The sequence below is a fragment of the Brachyistius frenatus genome, unplaced genomic scaffold (assembly GCF_029030835.1).
Source record: "Brachyistius frenatus isolate BFR_SWC_R1_liver_20210118 unplaced genomic scaffold, ASM2903083v1 Contig_13, whole genome shotgun sequence".
NCBI classification, from domain to species: Eukaryota; Metazoa; Chordata; class Actinopteri; family Embiotocidae; genus Brachyistius; species Brachyistius frenatus.
Window position 1 is genome coordinate 1,787,985 of NW_027210612.1, and position 19,745 is coordinate 1,807,729.

The following is a 19,745-nucleotide window of genomic DNA, read 5'->3' on the forward strand; positions in this document are numbered from 1 at the left end:
CCTGTCAGTCAGGACCCGAGGGCCAAGTGAGGGCGTGCAGATGGCCACTGCTTCGAGTCTCTCACAAGAATGAGACTGTCACCACCTCAGCTGTGTCCCACTGCACACAGAACAAGCATTTTTTTTATTTTTTTTTTATTGGCTGTTTCCGCTGCTGGACTAAACAGCCCCAACTTGGTGCCAAAACCTCAGCCAGGTGCATTATGGGGACTATTTATCAATCCCACCATGCACTGCAGGCTCTAAATACAGCCACTGTTTTCTATGCATCTCTCTCTTTTTTTCCCCCCTGCAATCTTTCTCACCTCTCTCTCTCTCTCTCTCTCTGGAAGGCTCCTTTGCTGGTGCAGCTGTCTCTTTATAACGCCTGTAAGGAAAAGTGGCCGAGGCTGAAAAGTGACGAGAGGAACAGGTGTGCTGTTTAAGTGATAAATTTGCCCTATCCAGAGCACAACAGCGCCTCTGTTTACGAAAAAAAAAAACTCCCCCAAACAGGGGCGTGCACGAAGAGACAGACAATAAACAGCAGGCTGCCACAGAAAAACAAGTTGGGGGGGGGGGGGGGGGGGGGGGTGGAATTATAGGGTGCAAAATCTCCCTTCGCAATCAGCATCAGAATAAAGACCCGGCTGGAGTTTGTTCAAAAGAAACGCGCGCGCTCAAATCACCGAGCACAACAACGTCAATTACAGTCAGGCGCAATTAATCCCGAGTCTGCGTTTGGCGACTAATAATTACGCTTAGATGACCGGAAGGACCGTCACCGTACGCCGCGTGCGTCGCGCCAAATAAACGACGCGCGTGACGCGAAGCGATAACTCAACCGTCAGCGATTGGACAACGCTCAGCCTTTGGAAACGATCGCGGAGTTATTCGCGAAGCAAAGCCATGTTTTTTTCCCCCAAGTTTCCCAGATAGAGCGAACTGCCTTAATCCCGGCTGGCTGGCGCGGGCCCGACACCGCTGGGCTGCTCCCCAGCGTTCCGCAGCGCTCCGATCACTCGCGGAGCATCTGGAAACCATCAGTGTAAACAAAGGAGCAGCGGAGGAGCTCGGCCCACCCCCCCCCCCCCCCCTTCTCTGCCTCTCCGCATCCCCCAGGACATCACTCAAGAGAGAGGGAGAGGGAGAGAGAGCAACACAAGAACACCAAGCCGGCCCCTGCAACCGGTGTGTATTGCGAGCGGGTCCGCGAGCGTATCTGAATCTGCTCTTGCGTCCTCATCTCGGGATCTTGTATTTAGTTTGGCCGAGGTTCAGAAAGAGATAGATTTACAGATAGAGCGGATGGGTTTCAGGCCACAATGTTAAGCTTTTGAGTCTTTTGGAGCTTTTTTTTTTGGTTTGGTTTGGTTTGCTCATTAACCGTGGTTATTTCTGATAAGGCTTCTAATTGCTTTAATGTGGTTTCAGTTAGCGTGCTCGCCTTAGCGGTCTGTTGAATGCTACGGGGGGTGGGGGGGGGTTTCGGGGGGCAGGAACCTGGATGTGGTTTAAACCTGAGAACCGGTTCTCCTCTGTGAAACATCAAAAAAAAAAAAAGAAAAGATCAAAGCCTCATTCGTTGCCTGATTCTCCTCCGCGGTACGGCACGGAAATACGTCCTGAACTGTTCATAATAGTGTTTCAGTAACCGTATATATCTGGTAATCGTGTGTGTTTTCGGTCATTTTAAGCAGAGCTGAAACTTCCAAAGTGTTGTTCACGGCGCATTTAAAAGTGAACCTCGCACTTAACCGAACACTTTTGATGCTTTGCGTGCACCGCGCCGCACAGCTCCCACAGCTCCACGTCCACGGCTGCCGAGATAAGCGTTCTTATCTTGTACACTTGTCTCTAAATATAAACCATTAAAAATTACACGTCACGCACTGCACATGAACCTCAGTGACACACACTTGGGTTTGCATACGCGTGCCAAGACTCGTACCACCACGCATGCGAATGCTTAAATGCAATTATCCTGCAGGCACAATTTAAACAACGCAGACGCGGTATGACACCGATCCCCCCCAAAAAAGAAAAGGGTGCAGATGATACACACCCATAAAAGTTATGCGATATAATGATAAACAATAATAAATGAGCATTTAAACATTGCACGGATCTTTAAAAATTCACTTCAATAGTTTTTCGCTATAATGATGGACTTTCGCCTTATCTACGGTGGACACGACAGGTTCACAAATAATGTAAGACGCCGCTTTATTGACAAACAGTTCAAAGTTGACACACTGAATGCCGTGCTGCAAACAAGGATTTTTAATTTTTTTATAATTGATTAATCTGTTGATTATTTTGCGGATCAATCGATTATTTGGTTTAAGAAAAAAGAGTCTCAAGCTAGTGAAAAAAAAAAGAAAGTGAATTAGAGTTTCTTAAAGCCCAGTGTGATAAGTAACAAATATCTTGTCTTGTGCTGAATTAGTATTGCAGACCCAAATTCGCTTTGTGAATATATGGGTCTGGGGACTGTCCATTTGGGGATTGTTTCCAGTCCTTCCACTCTCAAGGGCGTAGGCCCCGGGTTCATTTTTTTTTTCAAACTATTGGCCGCCTTTAACCAACCGGCATTGACCATCGTATGACGTATGTCGTGCACCAAAACTCACCTAGCTGTAAACAACAGAAACCTTGCCAAAATGTGCCTCTAGCTCCACCACACTGCTATTGTTAAAACTACATTTCCAAACAAACACTTGACCTCATTACACATAGCCACCCCCACTGGTCGCTTACTGGGCCGCTTTCAGAGTGACGAAGTGAACCTTCATACGCGATCAGGATTTCAAGACAATAATCACAGCGAAGACTGAGGCTGGGAGCATTGGGCAGTCAAAACCCCAAGGACCATCAAATGAGTATCGCACAGGACAAAGAAAGTAACAAATTCTCACAATTAATAAGCAGGAAATAGGAAACGTTTACTATCTGTATTATTTCTCTGTTTGTGGATTAACTGACCCTTTCATCTCCACATTGATTAATCTGATAATGCCAAAAACAAAAAAAAAAAAAAAAAAAATGTATGTAAAATTTCTCTTCTCTTTCATATAATCTAACACCCATGTCGGTTCATAAAGGGCTACACCAACAGAAGGAAAGTGGCAGCTTAAATAGATCGTGGAGCTATTTAAATGTACAGCAGGTTATTCTGTCACCTCATTCATTCTATGTGATGACAAGCAGAGAGCCGGAACAAGAGTGCTACTTTCAAGAAGCTATCTGTAACACTTTTCTCTACCAGGTTACAAAATATGTATAAACATCCATAAATATTAACATTTCAAAAACAAACTGACCTAGAAACTGTCAACCTATAATATGCCAGCATCTCTACGTATTGATAAAATAAACTCGGGGACAAAGACACATTATGATTTCTAATATTAGTCAGCTACTGGTATGTGAGCTCCCTCTCAGTTTCTCACCACAGTGACAGTCGTCAGCCACTCAACCAGTGCTCGACCTCGAACCTGCTCTGCACCCTAGTGGGTCAGGGTGCTATTCTTAAAAAAGGTTTCATATTCTAGAAGCTCTTTATTTTTGCTATTCGTATGTGCTTGACCATCCATTATACTATAAAAAGCAGTTTACTCACAATAGCACATCACGGTTGTTTCCAGGGCTAAATATGCCTGTGAGGCATTTGTGCTGTCATAAAGTCTTTTGGCTCACTTTAATTCCCTCTCAGGTGCAATGGGGAGGGAAGCAGCAGAGAGAGTGTAGTGGACAGAGACCACAAAAAAACAAAAAAAACAAAAAAATTAAAAATGAGGTATGTGGAAAGGAACCATAACAATCTTGGTATTTAGAGAAATCCACAGTAATTTGAAAGCTGCAATCTTAACAGGCAACATTTCCTCAAAGGATCACAAAACCCACAAGGACGTGACACAGCACAACAAATATAAGCAGTGCAGTCCGTGTAAGGTGCATTTAAAATGACCAGAAGCTGAACAGTTATAAGTGAGCAGTGACACTCAGGGTTACAAGTGTTCTCTTGTGGGTTTCTGGGTTTAACCACTGAGCTCACAGGTTTTTATATACGAGTTTGTTATCTCACCGTGATGCAGGGAGGAGGATTCTGAAGGGGACAACCTCTCCAACTGCTTCAACCACAAGTCCATTTCCAGCCCCGTACAGACGCCAAAATAGTTCATTCTAGGAAATGGCCTCTGCTTGCCGGTGAAAGTGCACTTAACGTGTGCGTGTATTTGTGCTGTATGTGTGTGTTTCTACTGGAAGAGACGGATGCTGCGCCACAGCACACACGCAAAACTGCTTTCTGTAATGATTTCAAAACCAAGCAAGTATCTCGATTTAACAATTTTGTCAGATTCTAGCAAGGTCCCGGAGATATCACTTATGTTTAGTCTGCTCTTTGACATGCTGAGAAATCACATGGGGGGGAAAAGGTAAATCAAGACAGCTGTAGCAAAGATAAAACATCCCACAGCTATCAATCATGTCGATAATTGGAGAGGGTTTGCCAGAAAATATCAAAAACCATATTTTTTGGTGTTTATACATGTCATTAATGCCCACAGAAAAATTGTTCAAGCATTTTTACAAGAACAGCATATTAGATCGTAAAACTGTTCGATTCTATTTGTGTTTATTCCTTTGAAATAAAACAAAAAGCTAAGAGTTGCTGCACTGCAGCAATAAAACAAACACAAAAATCCCCAAAGAACATAGAAATACCCCAGGAGAGCATTTGTTTATCTTTTTTTTTTTTTTAAAACATCAGCATTTTTTTACTACCCTCTGAGATCCTTGTGTTTCTGACTTTTACAATACAGTTTTTAGTCAGTGGCTTAATGTACTAGAAGGATCATAAAATTGCAGCATTCAATTACTGTATTGTGAGACAAAATTGGCAAAATTGAAATTGCAATATGCTGATCTGTTGATGTAGATTAAAACAAATCTCAGCTAAGTCATCTTTTAATAATGTTTTTACTGTCAAATGAAATTTGGTGACCTGCAATTTCTTGTTGTTTTGATAAACTGGAGGTGGAGGTCTTGTATTATGTTTTGTTATAAGCAAGTGATTTCATTGTTATGACAACAAATCCTCTGATATGTATATGTAATGTTACCCAACCAAATAACAGGAGAATATTTATTGACATAAAAAATATATTAATTAATGCAAAATTTCACTAATGCCCCAACAGACAACTATATTACAAACTCTATGCTTGCTATACAATACATGCACACGTGCATATGTACGTTTGTGCATGTGTGTGTGTGTATCGCCCAAGTTTTCTCATCAGTAACAGACTCACGTCATTTGCGTCCAAGACAGCTGCAGAGCCATATCACCATGCCAGTGCGCTCTTTGCCAAAACCCTATTCCCAGATTCCTTGATTTCCACAACCCTGCTTCCCTAATTGGCCACGGATCTCAATGTCATGTTCTTGGATGACTGATGGGTACCCCTGAGAGTGGAGCATGTGGGTGTTTTGATTTGTGCCAATAACGCGCACTCGTTTTTAATGCCGATGTTTTTGACAGGATCCTTTCTCTCTCTTCATGCTTCATTCATAGAAAACACAAGTACGGGCCAAGTGGGACTTGGGACTCCTGGTTGTCCTGGCCCAATCCAGGAGCTCAGTTCCATCGACGCGCCAGCCTGACATGGAAGCCGCCTCTTTTCACACGCATAGGATACGTTTACCGTACTCCTACAGTTACCATATTTACTGGGCGTTAAGGGCTAATGCTAAGTGGGGCTGTGGGTGTGAATTTCCCTCTTGCCCTCGCCTAGCCTTGGACTTAGCCACAGTCCCACCGAGCCCAACAAGCTGTGCAGCTGCACAGCAGCGTTGGGTTACCACTCCAGTGAATGACAAGAGCAGGTTTAGTGGCGGACGGGGGCATACAGAGGTGCACAAAACATTGTCATCTGCCACAGGAAGTTCATGCTCCTGCAGTCGGCGCGTATCTTCCACGTATCGCCTGTAGATGGGTGTATGTGGCAGGATGCGTTTGTGAGTATGTGTGTCTGCATATTTCTGAGAGTCACTCTGCTGGATATACTGCACACGTGCGTTGCTAATCTCAGTGTCATTTGGTGTCAATGCTATATTGGACCTATGGCCCTATATGGTTTCTCAATGCTCTCGCTACGAATGGCTCTTTCTCTGTTTAACCCCTCAAAAATAAAATATCTTGAGAGTTAGTGGTCACAGCTGTTGCACACAGTGATGATGATTTTTTTTTTTTTTTTTGTCTGCCACGACACTATAAAAGAGAGAATATGTGTGATACAGACCGTCCCCTGGATCCCTGATAAGCCTTATCTGTTTACAGGGCAGTGTCTACTCGCTCTCAGCCTTTGTCTCGCTCTGTGGTAACCTGACTGAGTGAGTGTTAGAACAGAGACAGGCGCAGGGCCTTCAGAGCCTTTGCTGCGACTGGAAGGAAGATCAGGGGTCACCCTGTAAAAACATTCCCATGGTGCACCTCCCTCCCCCCGCCCCCCAGCCTTCATCCCAGCCAGAAACTTCTCAACACACAGAGCAGTGCAGACAGATGGAGAGCGGAGTTACAGAGAACACATTCTGACAATAAAAAGGAAGTAAATCTAATAGTAGTAAAATGTGTTATTTTCTTGACAAGACAGTCTTCATACTCTACCTCATGAATTTGGATAGCTGCACTCCAAAAGCAAAAGCACAACAAAATCTCAATCAAGTGGCCTTATGTTACCAATTTATGTATTTCTTATGCTGATATGTTTTAGAAAACAAGCTCAACTTCATATTTAGTGGGGTTTTTGTCAGTTGATACATAGTGCCTTTACATAGTATTTGAATATCTATATCACTCAAATTCTCAGTACTAGAAGTCCCTAAACACTCTACATAGTGACAGCATCCTGCAGGTGTGATATTGGGAGGTAAAGCATTAATTTACACAATGACAACAAACTATTTTATGCAATTTTCCTCATCCAAATCCTTCAAGTCATCTCCTATAATTCAGAAAATGAATCTTTTAACAATCTGTGATTGATTGTTTTCCAAATACGTATTTTTATTAACGAGGTACACAATTTAATTTAAATTTAAACGTTATGTTGCATTTTCAAATTTATTCACAAATGAATTCAGCTCGACATTGATCTCATATTTTTCTTCCCTAGAAATCGTACGTGCAGAGGGAGATTACCAAAAACATATACAGTAGGGAAACTAAGGTTTTTGTCTATTGTTTTTCTAATATAAGAAGTTTAAAAAGGTTTAAGCCACTAATAACTTGTGCTTTTCTTATCCCACCACGTACGTATAGATTAGACATTTCAAATAGTGTTTTTACATTATTTAACACAGGTAATGAATAAGCCCTTTGTTGTACTTTTTCCTCTTTACAAATGATACTTTCCACTATCTCCATTGACTAATTTCAACTTTAAACTAAATAAACCTCAGACAATACACTGTCTGATTTGAACCTGAGCACTCACATTCCAGTGACTTCAAATATTGTCCACAAGTATGTTTTAATCTAACACAGTCCTGATTCCTGAGAGGCCCAGAGCTGCTTGGTAGCCTGCCAGAGAAGGACTTCAAAATACTTCAACTTAAAGAGAGCGAGAGAAAACAACAGTTCCAAAATCAAAACCACAGAAGAGGCCCCTATAGTCTATATGTTGACATGTAGACAAACAGACTGGATAGGACCTCCTGTGTGGTTTGTTGTTGTAATTCTTTTTTTTTTCTACTATGTAAGATCCAAAGCTCTCTCCAAACATACTTGAGTCTGACGCACCACTGTGATGCAGTGAGGGCCCTGCTGGGGGAACAATACAAGCCTGCCTTCCTGACCTCTCTGTCTAGCATATCCTACAGACATACAATGACTGCCTTAATTATCAGCATCCATTCCCACCACTAGGGCTTTCCCCAATGGTGCCCATTCAGAACCACAGTCTCTCCCGAAGGTGTCCATTCAAGCGCAACACAAAGCCAGCAGTGTGAGTCCCTGATCTCTTGACACCAAATCCAGTCCAGTGTGCCAGCACTCGCAGCTTCACAGTGTCTCTGTCTGTCCGTCTGCTTGTCCGTCCCCTCTTTCAGTCTAGTCCTATATCACGAAAGAATCTCGGTTGTTTTCATGTGACAAGAATCGGTGCTGCAACACGGAGCGATTAGTTCAACCAAATACCGACCGACCGATGGAGATAAGCACAAAAATGAGTTGTTAGTCAGATGTCGATGTATTATTCGGCTGGTTCAGTGTCTGGGACTCTGTGCTGAAGTCCTTTTCCCCCCTCTATGTTTCTCAGCTCGCTAATGAGTTGAAGTGGAGAGGGATACATTTATGGTAACCGTCAGGGTGCAGAACATAATGTAAACACTTAATATGAAGTGCAGCTTAATCACATGGTTTAAATTCCAATTAGCTGTTCTTGTCAGCTGTAAAAGAATTCTGAATATCAGTCCTTCAGTATTTCAGTCTTATAAAGTGCCATTATGCAAATGAGCACATCATCTGAGCTCAAACTGTGGCATCTATAACTAAAAATAGCCATAATTATCACTATCAAACAACCTTTCTTCATTAATCAGATCATCATTTGGACTATAAAACATCAGAAAACAGTGAGAGGTACCAATTACAATTTCTGAAAGCACAAGGTGGCATCTTCAGATGCTTTATTTTGTCTGACCAACAGAGCAAACCCAAACATATACAGTTAACGATGGTGTCAAACCAATTTAAACATAGAAAGTTTACCGTTACTGTTTGATAACTTAATGAAAAAAAATGCAAAATTATTTCATTTGTAAATGCAAACGTTCTCTAAAATCAGCACATTTAGGCATTTAATGAATACCTAAAATCATGTTGGTTTGTCATGGGTTATTGAGAGGAGATAAAAAAAAACCTGAATAACAATTTTATCTGTTCCAAACAAAATCTACAACATGATCAAATGTGCAAAGAGAAGAGAAAGTATAAGATAATATTAGCATTGAGTATGAGCACCCAGAGCCCTCTAGCCCTGGTGTGCTAAGGGGACATCATGCTGTAGTGAAAATCTGACCTTTAACCCTCTGATTCCTCCCTTCTCTCTCAGTGAAAGTTGAACCATCCTGTTCTCGTTCCTGAGGCCTCAGTGCAGACATGCTGACCTCCATGACTTCTCTAGTTGTGTTGACTACACAAGCCAAAGTGTTGTTGCCATTATGTTTTAGTATACAGTATACTGGAAGTGTATTGGATGTAGATGTTGGATGGTATTTTAGTAACAGGATTAAGATGTAAAACAGAAAGTAAGAGAGGTGGAAATAAGGACACCTGGTTCTAAAATGAGTGGTGACCTGGTTTCCCTCATGCTGCAAAAACACAATTACATAAAGCAATGGGACTAGCAAATGCTCCAAACACATCATTGTTTATTTTCTTATTAGCTCCAGCTTGCATTTCACAGTGCTGGCTCAGCGACGTGACTGGAAAAAGATTCATCTAACAAACGATTACATAAGGAACTCTCCAAATTAAACGAATAAAGTCAACGAGCATAACATAGACAATACACCCTTAGTCTGAGTGTCAGTGAAGGACTAATCAAATGACCGGATGTGCAAAATCCAACTGAGACCAGGCAACTGATGGGCTTAGTGCTAGTTTAGACTCTCCTAAAAAGCTAAATTACATCTTTTGACTTAAAGATGGTCAAATATGTCTTTCTCCTCATGATGAGTTTGTAGTTTCCATCCCCATTTTGAGATTTAATCCCCGAGCAGCTGTGAGTTTACCTGACTATGGCAACAGTGCTCTGACTCCCAGAGATGAGGTTTTGAGTGTCACAGTTACCAAAACAGGAAGTGGTGTGATTGTTGTCTCAGCAAAAACTGAGAGGAAGAATGGGATTTCTGTACAGAACACAGACCAGCTGTCAGGAAACCACGCTTTTATCATTCTTTTAACTTTGATTTCCTTTCAGGGGAAGTGCCTTCACTCCCCTTTTGCTGCTCCGCTGTCTCTCAGCTCTCGTGCCCTTCTGAAGCTTTCAGACTATACATTGTCTGTGCTGAATGGCTTGACAGTGACACATCCAGAAAATAACTGCAGCCATGTCTGAACTGGCCCCAGGGCACGGAGATCATGGGGGTAAGATGTGAAGCATTATGGCATGACAAATGTTGAAGTGTGACTGTGGCGTTGAAAGATTGTTTATCGACAGGATTAACAAACTGCAGGAGGCATAAAGAGAGAGAGAGAAGAGCACTAAAACAAGAAGACAGAAAACAGCTGTTGGAGGCAGAGGAGAATATAAATACACAACTTCACTATAGATATCTTTCAGTGGGGGAAAGAACTGGTTAAATAGAGATTAGAAAAGCTAAAGGACAGATGTAGCATCGATGTACTTTCTCCTCTCAGGAACATTAGCCTCCGGGGGACAGCAAATGTCTCTAGCTACGTTAAACTCACATAATCTGCTGAACTATTGAATAATCAGGATTGGACTAACTGTCAAAGAGGGCAAGTTTGGACAATTTAGCAGCATGTTTCCAATACAAGAGATGACAAAGAGTTATTCTGAGGTAAAAGCTGCACACAAGAATATTAAACTGGATTTTAGATCATGATGGAATTTTTTTGTTGACTGGAAAATTTTAATTTCACGGAAAGCTCCAGTGCAGGTGAACAAAATTCTCTGCAGAGAAAAAGGAAGAAATGAAGAGCAGCAGAACTAAGTGAAAAGGAACAATTTTCCCTTTAAAAAGTTATTCACAAACAAAGCCAACAGTTTCTGATTAACTGTTACAGCGGAAATATCCACAGTGCAGCACCATGAGTAAATGTGGTAACTTACCCTCCCTTTGCAAAAACTCACCTGAGACTTTTACATAAATAATATAGTAGTTTTATCTTTGTAAATTTGATCGTATTCATTCATGAGCACAGCTTATTCTCCTACGTTTTTAGTCTCAGTTACATCTATTCATGTCTCAAAGAGGACCCGTTTTAAGATCCTGGCACACTGAAATTGGCATTTAAATGTTGCTTAGACGGTTTGTTTTTGTGTTTGTTTTTTTAAGAAACTGTAGAAAGAGGGTATGTTGAAAAAGTGGAGCACGCCTACAGACCCAAATCTGATTCAAGTTAGACTTTAAAATTTAAGTTACACAATGCAGGAAAATGGGCACACACATCTTCATTTCCTGGAGTGAAGCACACAGACAGCGCTGTGCAAAATGTAACACTGGTAAATTATAAACTTTGTTTTGTGTATTTGTCACATTATCCCGCCTACTCGATCCTCATACCATAGTACAACAACAAACTGAAACATGAAAACAAAGTCACTGCAGAGTTATCCCAGCATGACTGCCAGCCAACTCGGAAAAGGATCACTGCTCTGTCAAAGGCAAACACTGCGAAATGTAAAATGTGTTTGGCAAAACAACAACCGCCAATGTTTGTTATAGTAGAGAAAGAGGGCTACAATAATGACGAGCCATTAAGTTTATCGCCATGACCAAAGGAAAAGCACACATTTTGGCAAGTCACACATTACTCAGGGTGTTTGGTGTGAAGAGGCCCTCCCTCCTCAGCTCACCTCAGGTCTCTGTGTTGACACTGTTATGGGAGATTATGGTGACCATTTGTCACAAAAGGACAGACTGCTGCTGAAATTAGCACCACACAAGGTGTGAGGGCCATCATAGTAATTGGCATATGGTCACAGATGCAGATCAGATATATGCTAGGGGAGATTTAGGCAAGGTCAAATCACAGGCTTGACTGACTGAAAGGGGGCACAGAGAAGAGGAAAATGCCAACACTTGTACATATTAGGGTCAAATCCTTTTGAAAGTCATCTTCATTCATTCGGTACATACTACCTTGTAGTAACGTGAGTGATTCAGTCATACACGAGCATATGTGTCACATTTTGGCCCAACTCGGTGTAAACACCGGGCTGGAAATATTCAGTTTTCACTACTGAAATGACTAGAGGATAACTGGAAAAAAATAAAGTGTTAAAATCATGCAAAATATATACACACATTAGACTGGCAGCATAACAATATGGACAAAAGGTGCATTATACTGGTGCACTAAAGAAGGCTCTGTATGTAGATCAATGGGCTCCATGTGTTTCTATTCAACACAGTGGCTGCGATGCTCTCAGCAAGACTCTTCTCGTCTATCTGCTCTCAGTTATCTTCTGCAGATGTGTACGTACATAACATTCTGTAATTTCAGTGTAGTCATTGGTTTAATCCCGTATGTGTATAGTAAATTCAATTTGCCCCACAGCAGGACAAAAAAGACAAATCTGTGTGTCGTCATTGACTTTTTTCTTTTGCCCGTATTGTGATTTAAGCAATGAGGAATACGCACCCACAAAAACAAACCACAGCTCATTGGGAGTTTTTTTTTCTCCCATTGCTACGGTGAGTACTGAAGCAAAGGTTCAGTATTTTGGAAAATATGCGCATTAGCTTTCTTGTGGAGAGTTACAAGCAAAGACTGATGTCTCAAGCGCATCTGTCCATTAATTATGAGGCTACAGACAATAAATGGTTGGGTTAGCTTATCACACAGACTGGATACAAGTGTAAAAAGATTTAGAAACCTCGAGTCTGGCATTTTTGCAGATTTTTTTTTTTGGTGCCAGAAGTGAACGTATGTGGTCGAGCAGTGGAGGAGCAAGCGGTGGCTCTAACCGCAAACCCGAGGACACTACGCCAGCCCATCTGAACTGGGAAACTGACTGCACCCCAGGTATGTCAGTCACACCCCCAAACATACTTCTTTATGAGGCCTAATATCGAATCAATTATAGTGTTTTTTTTTTAGAAGGACCACTGGAACACTGATCAGAAAGAGTCAATTTTGACAGTAACACCATAATGACTCAGGGAAAAAAAAATTATGAACTTAGTATTTCATGAAAGTTTATGCTTTTTGAATGGGAGTCTTTAGGAGCAAAAGGCTTTTTTTTGGAGCCAGCCCCTAGTGGCTTTCAGAGATATTGCACTTCAAGGCACTTCTGTATGCTTTCAATGCATTTCATTTTCATTTATGGAAAGAAAACTAATAAGTGTATTCTCCAAATTAAGAACTGTTGCTTAAAATAACCTAAAACTGACATTTCTCAATCAACTTATGTGAATATGAATGCACTGATAATAGGAACATTACATTTTCTGCTGAACTTCAACCGTTTTTTTTTTTTTTTATAAGAGATTTTAAACCACTCGGTTTTTTTGGCGTCCTAAAAATCGAAAATTTGTCAGAATAAAAAAGAAAAAGAAAAACCTGCCTTGGAAAATATGTTGTATAATTCTGAAGGACTGAACGAGGGGACTGTATTACAACCAAGAATGAGACATTGTGTTGTATCTCAGGAGTCCGCTGCATCTCAAAGACACGCATAAACACACACACACACACAGCAGCAGCAGCCGCCCCCACATACCCGCATTGCGGCAAAGACATTTTCCACGAGGGTAATCTTTTAACAGGGAGACATAGCAAGAAGATTCAATGCATCATTTTGATCACTCAAATCAGAGGTTGGGCCAGCTGCTGAGAGGATTAGTCCTCTGAACAAAACCAAATCATGAGTGCAAGTGGAAGACATCTTGGAAGGGGGCCAAAGCGTGGCAGTGAGAGGCATTCTGCTCATAACTAAGGGAGCGACCTCATTTTCCGAATAAAAGCCAGTTTACATAACACCTCTGTCCCCATGACAGGGAGTACTGGGCAGCTGCTGCCAGGCCTGTGGCTTTCACTCAGCTACAAGAGTTTCCCTGAAAAATAATTCTCTCAACAGAGCCACAAGTCTCCTCTGTGCGTTTCCAATATCAACATGTTATAACAAAAATTTTTTAAAAAATCTTACATTTCAAGTAAGGCATTAGCACTTTGGCAACCTCAACTATTTAATGACCTTACTCTTAATCTTATTGTCCTGTATGGAGTCTAGCAATAGACAGTAGAGAGAAACCAATATAAATAACTGTGACTTTAATCCATCAATCTATAAGTGACTCTTTCCTAAACTCTGTCATTAAAGTCACAGCAGAAAACAATAAAACATGTTGAGATGAAGTAAAAAAAGATGGACTGTACATGCCATTACACTGTGATTATCCATACTGGCTCAGGAGACAACACTCCGTAAAGCAGGAGCATCTGTTTCTGTTGGCAAAGCATCTTTGGACAGGACAAACTATTAGTAGGGACACACTAACCTCCACCTGATCAAAATAGAGTCGTGATAATTTAGGATTAAAAAGAAAAAATACTGTTTGGAAAATGACACGTTTTGGCTAACAAGTAAGTCAACCCCTCGTGCCATTAAAAAACTCTTTTAAGGAGTGCATCACATCTGTTATTTGGGTGTTCAGCTGGTCCAGTAAGGCTGCACTATCCTTGGTTAGGAATGCAGTGACAGGTGACTGGGCAATAGTGTAAATGATGTAACAGAAATGGAAGGTAGATTTACGGGGCAAAAAAAGCCCAGGAGAGACCTAAATAACTGAGATGGTGTTGAACTGTGTAGGTGTGGAGGCTGTTTGGAGACTTTGCTGCTTTTTGAGTTACCATTGGCAGTTTAACGAACAGCTGAAATACAAACCAGAAGAAGGCAGAGGCTGGTTTTGACAATAGAATGGTTAAATCTACAGTATAGAAAGATTCATTTCACGGCTTCTGCCATTTTATTTTAAAGTCATACAGTGGGGTTAAGTGTAAGGATTTAGAAATACGGTTATATTGAAAAACCACACAAGATTATGCATTAATGTACACCTGCTCCAGTGATGACTATCGGTACCATTTGATCAATGCTCCCTTCAACATGTACGGCCTTCCTTCTAGGGAAAACAACAGTTACATGGTGTATGATATACTAGGACCCCAAATTCCCATTGGAGTTGTCAATAGATGATCTAATTCCCACACATTGCAGTTTGGAGCTGTCCAGAAGATATTTCATCAGTACACGGGTCTTTTACAGCCCCCCTGAGACCAGTCATCATGTGTCATAAAGCGAGTCAAAGCATTTTAATCTCACATCTGCTCCTCATTACCCTTCCATGCAAAAGAAACTTAAGGGGTTAGGCTATTGGACCTCACCCAGGGGACAGGAGAGAAGACGAAGGGGATGGGCAAAAAAAAAAGAGACGTAGAGAGAAGGGAGATTATTAGGTGCTCCGAGTCCAACAAAAAACAACTCTGTGTAAAAATGCCACAATTCCAAGGGAAAGTGACATTGTTTTCCCCCTTATGAAATCAGATCACTTCCAGGCCGCAGTCCCAGTCATGGAATTTGCCTTTACAAGGTGCTATACAACACCACGATGACAGATCCACCATCGCAGTTTCATAGTCCAGTCCTCCCTCAATAACTCCTGCAGACTATATAAAAATATAACTTAACCGATGCTATAGTTACACGAACACAATATTCATAGCTCTATATACAAATATATATCTGGTTTGGTAGGATATGCAAACCTATAATGTCCACAAGCGGTGTCTGGTTTCTTTAAAAGTACATTTCTGCAGATAATTTGGGATCACTTGAAACCTAAAATTCTCCTGCTGCTTTCCAAGATGAGTTTAGATTTTGGGGTGACGACAACACAGATTTGAAATGGCGGCTTACAAAAAAACGGCATCACAACAGGCTGAATCAGGAGGAAACTGCAAGAAAGAGGAATGCAACTTTAACTTTGTGGCTTAAACTAATATCTTTAGCTGAATGTCAGAAAACATGTCACCTAAAATATTTTTTTATGGCTTTAGATTCTTGAAAACGTCCAAACATGCTAACGCAGCTCAAATGACGATCCGATGCAAACACAGGCGGATTCACTTTTGACTTGAAAATTTGAAAAAGCTTCACAAACAAATGTATTTGTCACGGCTATAACTTATAGTTGTTGTTTTTTTGTAGTGCAATGCTTTGGCAGTTAAGATGCACACATATAGACACACACACACATGACTACAGAAGACAGAGGCCAGCCTGTTTAACAAGTAGGTCAGACCAGATCCAAAAAGGGAGAGAGGAAGGGGGGAGAGCGAGAGAGAGAGAGAGAGAGAGAGAGAGAGAGAGAGAGAGAGAGAGAGAGAGAGAGAGAGACAGGGAATTGACCAGAGTGAGCTCAACTTTTCGTGTCATCATTGGCTTGTATGAACCATGTGAATAGACAGTGAAGAAGTCCACAGTCCCTCACTTGTTACAATTACAAAACATAGGACTAATAATTAAATACGTTAAAGAATTTAACTATGTTATGAGCTCCTTGTGTCATGTGAAGACTAGGTTGTGTAATACGTGTGTTGTGAGTCTCACCTGAGGGCAGTCTTTGATGTAATGGCCCTTGTTGAAGCACAGGTGGCACAGATAGTTGGGTGGGGGTCTTTTGTTTGGTTTTCTTGGTTCTGAAGAAAGGGAAAGGTCTGAGAAATGGTCCGTCAGGGAGTTGAGTCCATCCACAATGTTGTTCAGGGAGCCATAGGGTGACACATTCTTATACACGTTGTTGTTTAAGGCCTACAAAATAAGAGCAGGCATGGTTAAATTTGAACATAAGATACAGAGAGTGTCACATAAAAATGCTTAGTTTAATCACTGCTGCCCTTCATTTGCTCTCTGTCCTGTTTCAGAAAAATGAAGAAAAAAAAACCCCCTCCAAGATCATTTCTCTCATTAAATTCAGAACATCTGGCGAGAGGCCCAGCTGTGCTCATGAACTGGAAAAGTACTGAGCATGGCCACAGAGAAAGACAGGACTTTACAAAGGCTGACTCATTGTAAACAAGATGGGAGGCATGTTCCCTCGCCAGCCTGTGGAACATCAGCAATGTCACCATGGACTGTTGGTGGTAAACTAGCCGTGGTCAGTGTTTGCAGTCTGCTCGGAGCCACAGAACGCAGTGTTGCATGCCACAGGGCTCAGTGAATTCATAGAGGATGCCCTCTGAATATTAATAACAGGGATTGCACTGCCTGCAGTTCCTTATTTCCCTTCTCATTCATGTCTTCCTCTGTTCAAATACAATCTAGAAACGACAGACAGGAAATTACCTCTGGGTGAAATGATTCAGATTTTAGCACAGATGGTTTTTGTTTTTTTTAAATTTTCACTCAGCTTATTGATAAACCTAGTTAAAAAGATGTGATGCAATTAGTCCAATTGGTCATTTGCTTTGACATTCAATAATTTAATAGCACTTTTTATGAAAGTTGACACACCACTCTCAAGTAAAAATTCAGTAAGAATTATAAAATCCACAGATTTTCATCATCACTGACGGCTACGTATCACTTTGGGACCAAAGTTTGTGTCTGGGAAACGATGTTACTGCTGATGTTTAATGCTGCACAGCACAGAAACTATAGACTTGGCAACATGGCCACGGCCGAAAGCCAAGTCTTTATCTGGAGGGGTGAGATTGTCTTGCTAACCAGCTCCAGCTTCAAGACTCATGTTCATTTATTACATGTAGTCATTGTAAATCAAGCATTACGGCTCTGTATTTTCTCAGAGTTTTCCATCTGCCAAGTGTTTCAGCTCTGTGTGTTACCGTGTTACCTTTCCTGGTGGAAATGTGCATGTTTGTGTGTTTGCTAAACTTAAGTTTTAGTGCAGGTTGTGGAATTATTTGAGCAAATACTATATAAAACAGGACACATTACATTACATTACATTTAGCTGACGCTTTTATCCAAAGCGACTTACAATAAGTGCATTTCAACCGTGAGGGTACAAAACCCAGAACAACAAGAATCAAGTAAATACAACTTCTTCAAGAAAGCCAAACTACAAAGTGCTATCAGGACACTTTGCTTTGTTTATGTTCCTCACATTTCTTCAGTTTGGCTTCAAACTTCCTACTGTCAGCCCAAAAGTAACAAACACAAATTTCACACACATCTGCTAATGGTGGGGTTAGACTGTTTGTTTGTTTATTTTGTGTGTCTGTGTGACTGACTGGCTGAACTGGCTGACTGACTGGCTGACTGGCTGGTTGACTGGCTGACTGACTGGCTGACTGGCTGGCTGACTGGCTGACTGGCTGGCTGACTGGCTGGCTGACTGGCTGACTGGCTGGCTGGCTGAGGCACTCCTAAGGAAGTTGTGTGTTTATGTGTGTGGAAATAGATAGGTGGACTAAACTTGCACCATTTCCAGTCACTATGTGTCCGAGTAAGGTGGACAAGTGTAGCACATGTGTGGCTGCTTTCACAGGTCTGGGGATGAGGTGTCACACTGCATGGGGTCAATCAAACGCTGATATGTTTAAACCAGGTTTGTGGTGTCTTGTGGAACATTTAAAGGTGATTTGATGTGAAGTCCTGTGGGGTTAAATTCTTCACTTAGTTATAATGTTTACAAGTCACGTTGAAGTATTTGTCTTAGTAGCCTAGAACTTTAAAATAAGGAAGGTAAGGTGAGAAACATAAACAAAAGTGGTTAGTGAATGAGATAAGCATGAAAAGGATTCATGAATTTACCACTATTTTACTTTAAGTAGACTGTTGTGTGATCCCTCACTGCAAATACAACCACATTTTGCATTACTCATCATCACATCTCTGTAGTGGTTTATTTTACTTGGCTTAGACGGTATAGTAAGTTGCAAAATGCCCCCACCCCTTAAACCGTTTCCAGATTCCAAGTGTGTTCCCACAGCATGCAACACTTTATAATCACACGAACTGAATTGCATTACACAATTGCGTGTAATGTATATTGTGCACACCCAATTTTCAAATTACTTTTCAGGTTAAATGACATCAAAAGGCCTCTATGGTTACCACCATAATAATGAACACTGGTTCTAGATGGTACCAGCCATCCAGTCCTAGAGTTTCCAGCAGCCTCAAAGTAACGTAGATCTAAGGAGCTTAACAGCAGTGTAATCAACACAGTTTGCTGTATGTTTTTTACACTACCATTTTGCCCACACTATGGGATTATTTTTCTGTGTGTGCTGTATGTATTTATGCGTGCGGGTGAGGTTTAGTGGGTTTGGCGGTGGGGTCCTTTCTGCACAAGTGCGGTCTGGAGTATCAGATTTGCACCCCTGCACACATTATCAGCATGTTTGTCCCTAAAATTACTCAAGAGCTACAAAAATAGACAATATGTAAACAAGGATTGATTTTGTTTGCACAACCTGGTCTATTTGAAGCAGTCAGGGAGAGCAGACCTTAGCAAGGTCTGCAGTGTTCCGCTCCCTCCAGGCTGAGGCGTACAGGGGGAATCTATTTCAGTCTGTGGCTATTTACCTCTCTGATCAGAGATATATCTGATTAAAAGATAGTTTCACCTTCACTTTGGCATGTTAACTATCAAGATGCTGAAAACAAACTTACTCATCCCAGATACCTGATTGACATTAAGAGGGGAGTGGAACCTTGTTGTGATATTTTAGCTGTTTAACAACCCATTAACTTCTTAACATGCTTAATTAGGTTTATCAAGCTTACCCGAATGGATTTCTACATTTCTCAAACAATATTATAAGATCCCTGCAGTTCGAATAAAACTGAAGTGCTCATTAGTGGCTTAATAGCAATATTATGACACCACATACAGGGGTACTGTATATCACTACAAAACTTCAAGCCCAAAGAAATCATGTAAGGGATATCATAATTACACAGAGATGTTAAGTGAATCCTATATCCTTCTTGTATTAAGAATAGGCGAATCATACTTATTTATAACATTAATAATAA

At 41.2% G+C, this 19,745-nt stretch overlaps 1 protein-coding gene across 1 annotated transcript in view; it reads right to left on the reverse strand.

Annotated features, from left to right (window-relative positions):
- The window catches only part of zcchc24 (zinc finger, CCHC domain containing 24), a 34,297-nt gene that overhangs the window by 13,776 nt on the left and 776 nt on the right, over window positions 1-19,745 (reverse strand). The window contains exon 2 of the mRNA XM_069692759.1: window positions 16,350-16,550. Within this exon, the coding sequence (XP_069548860.1) occupies window positions 16,350-16,550 (201 nt within the window). The remainder of the gene's footprint in view (window positions 1-16,349; window positions 16,551-19,745) is intronic.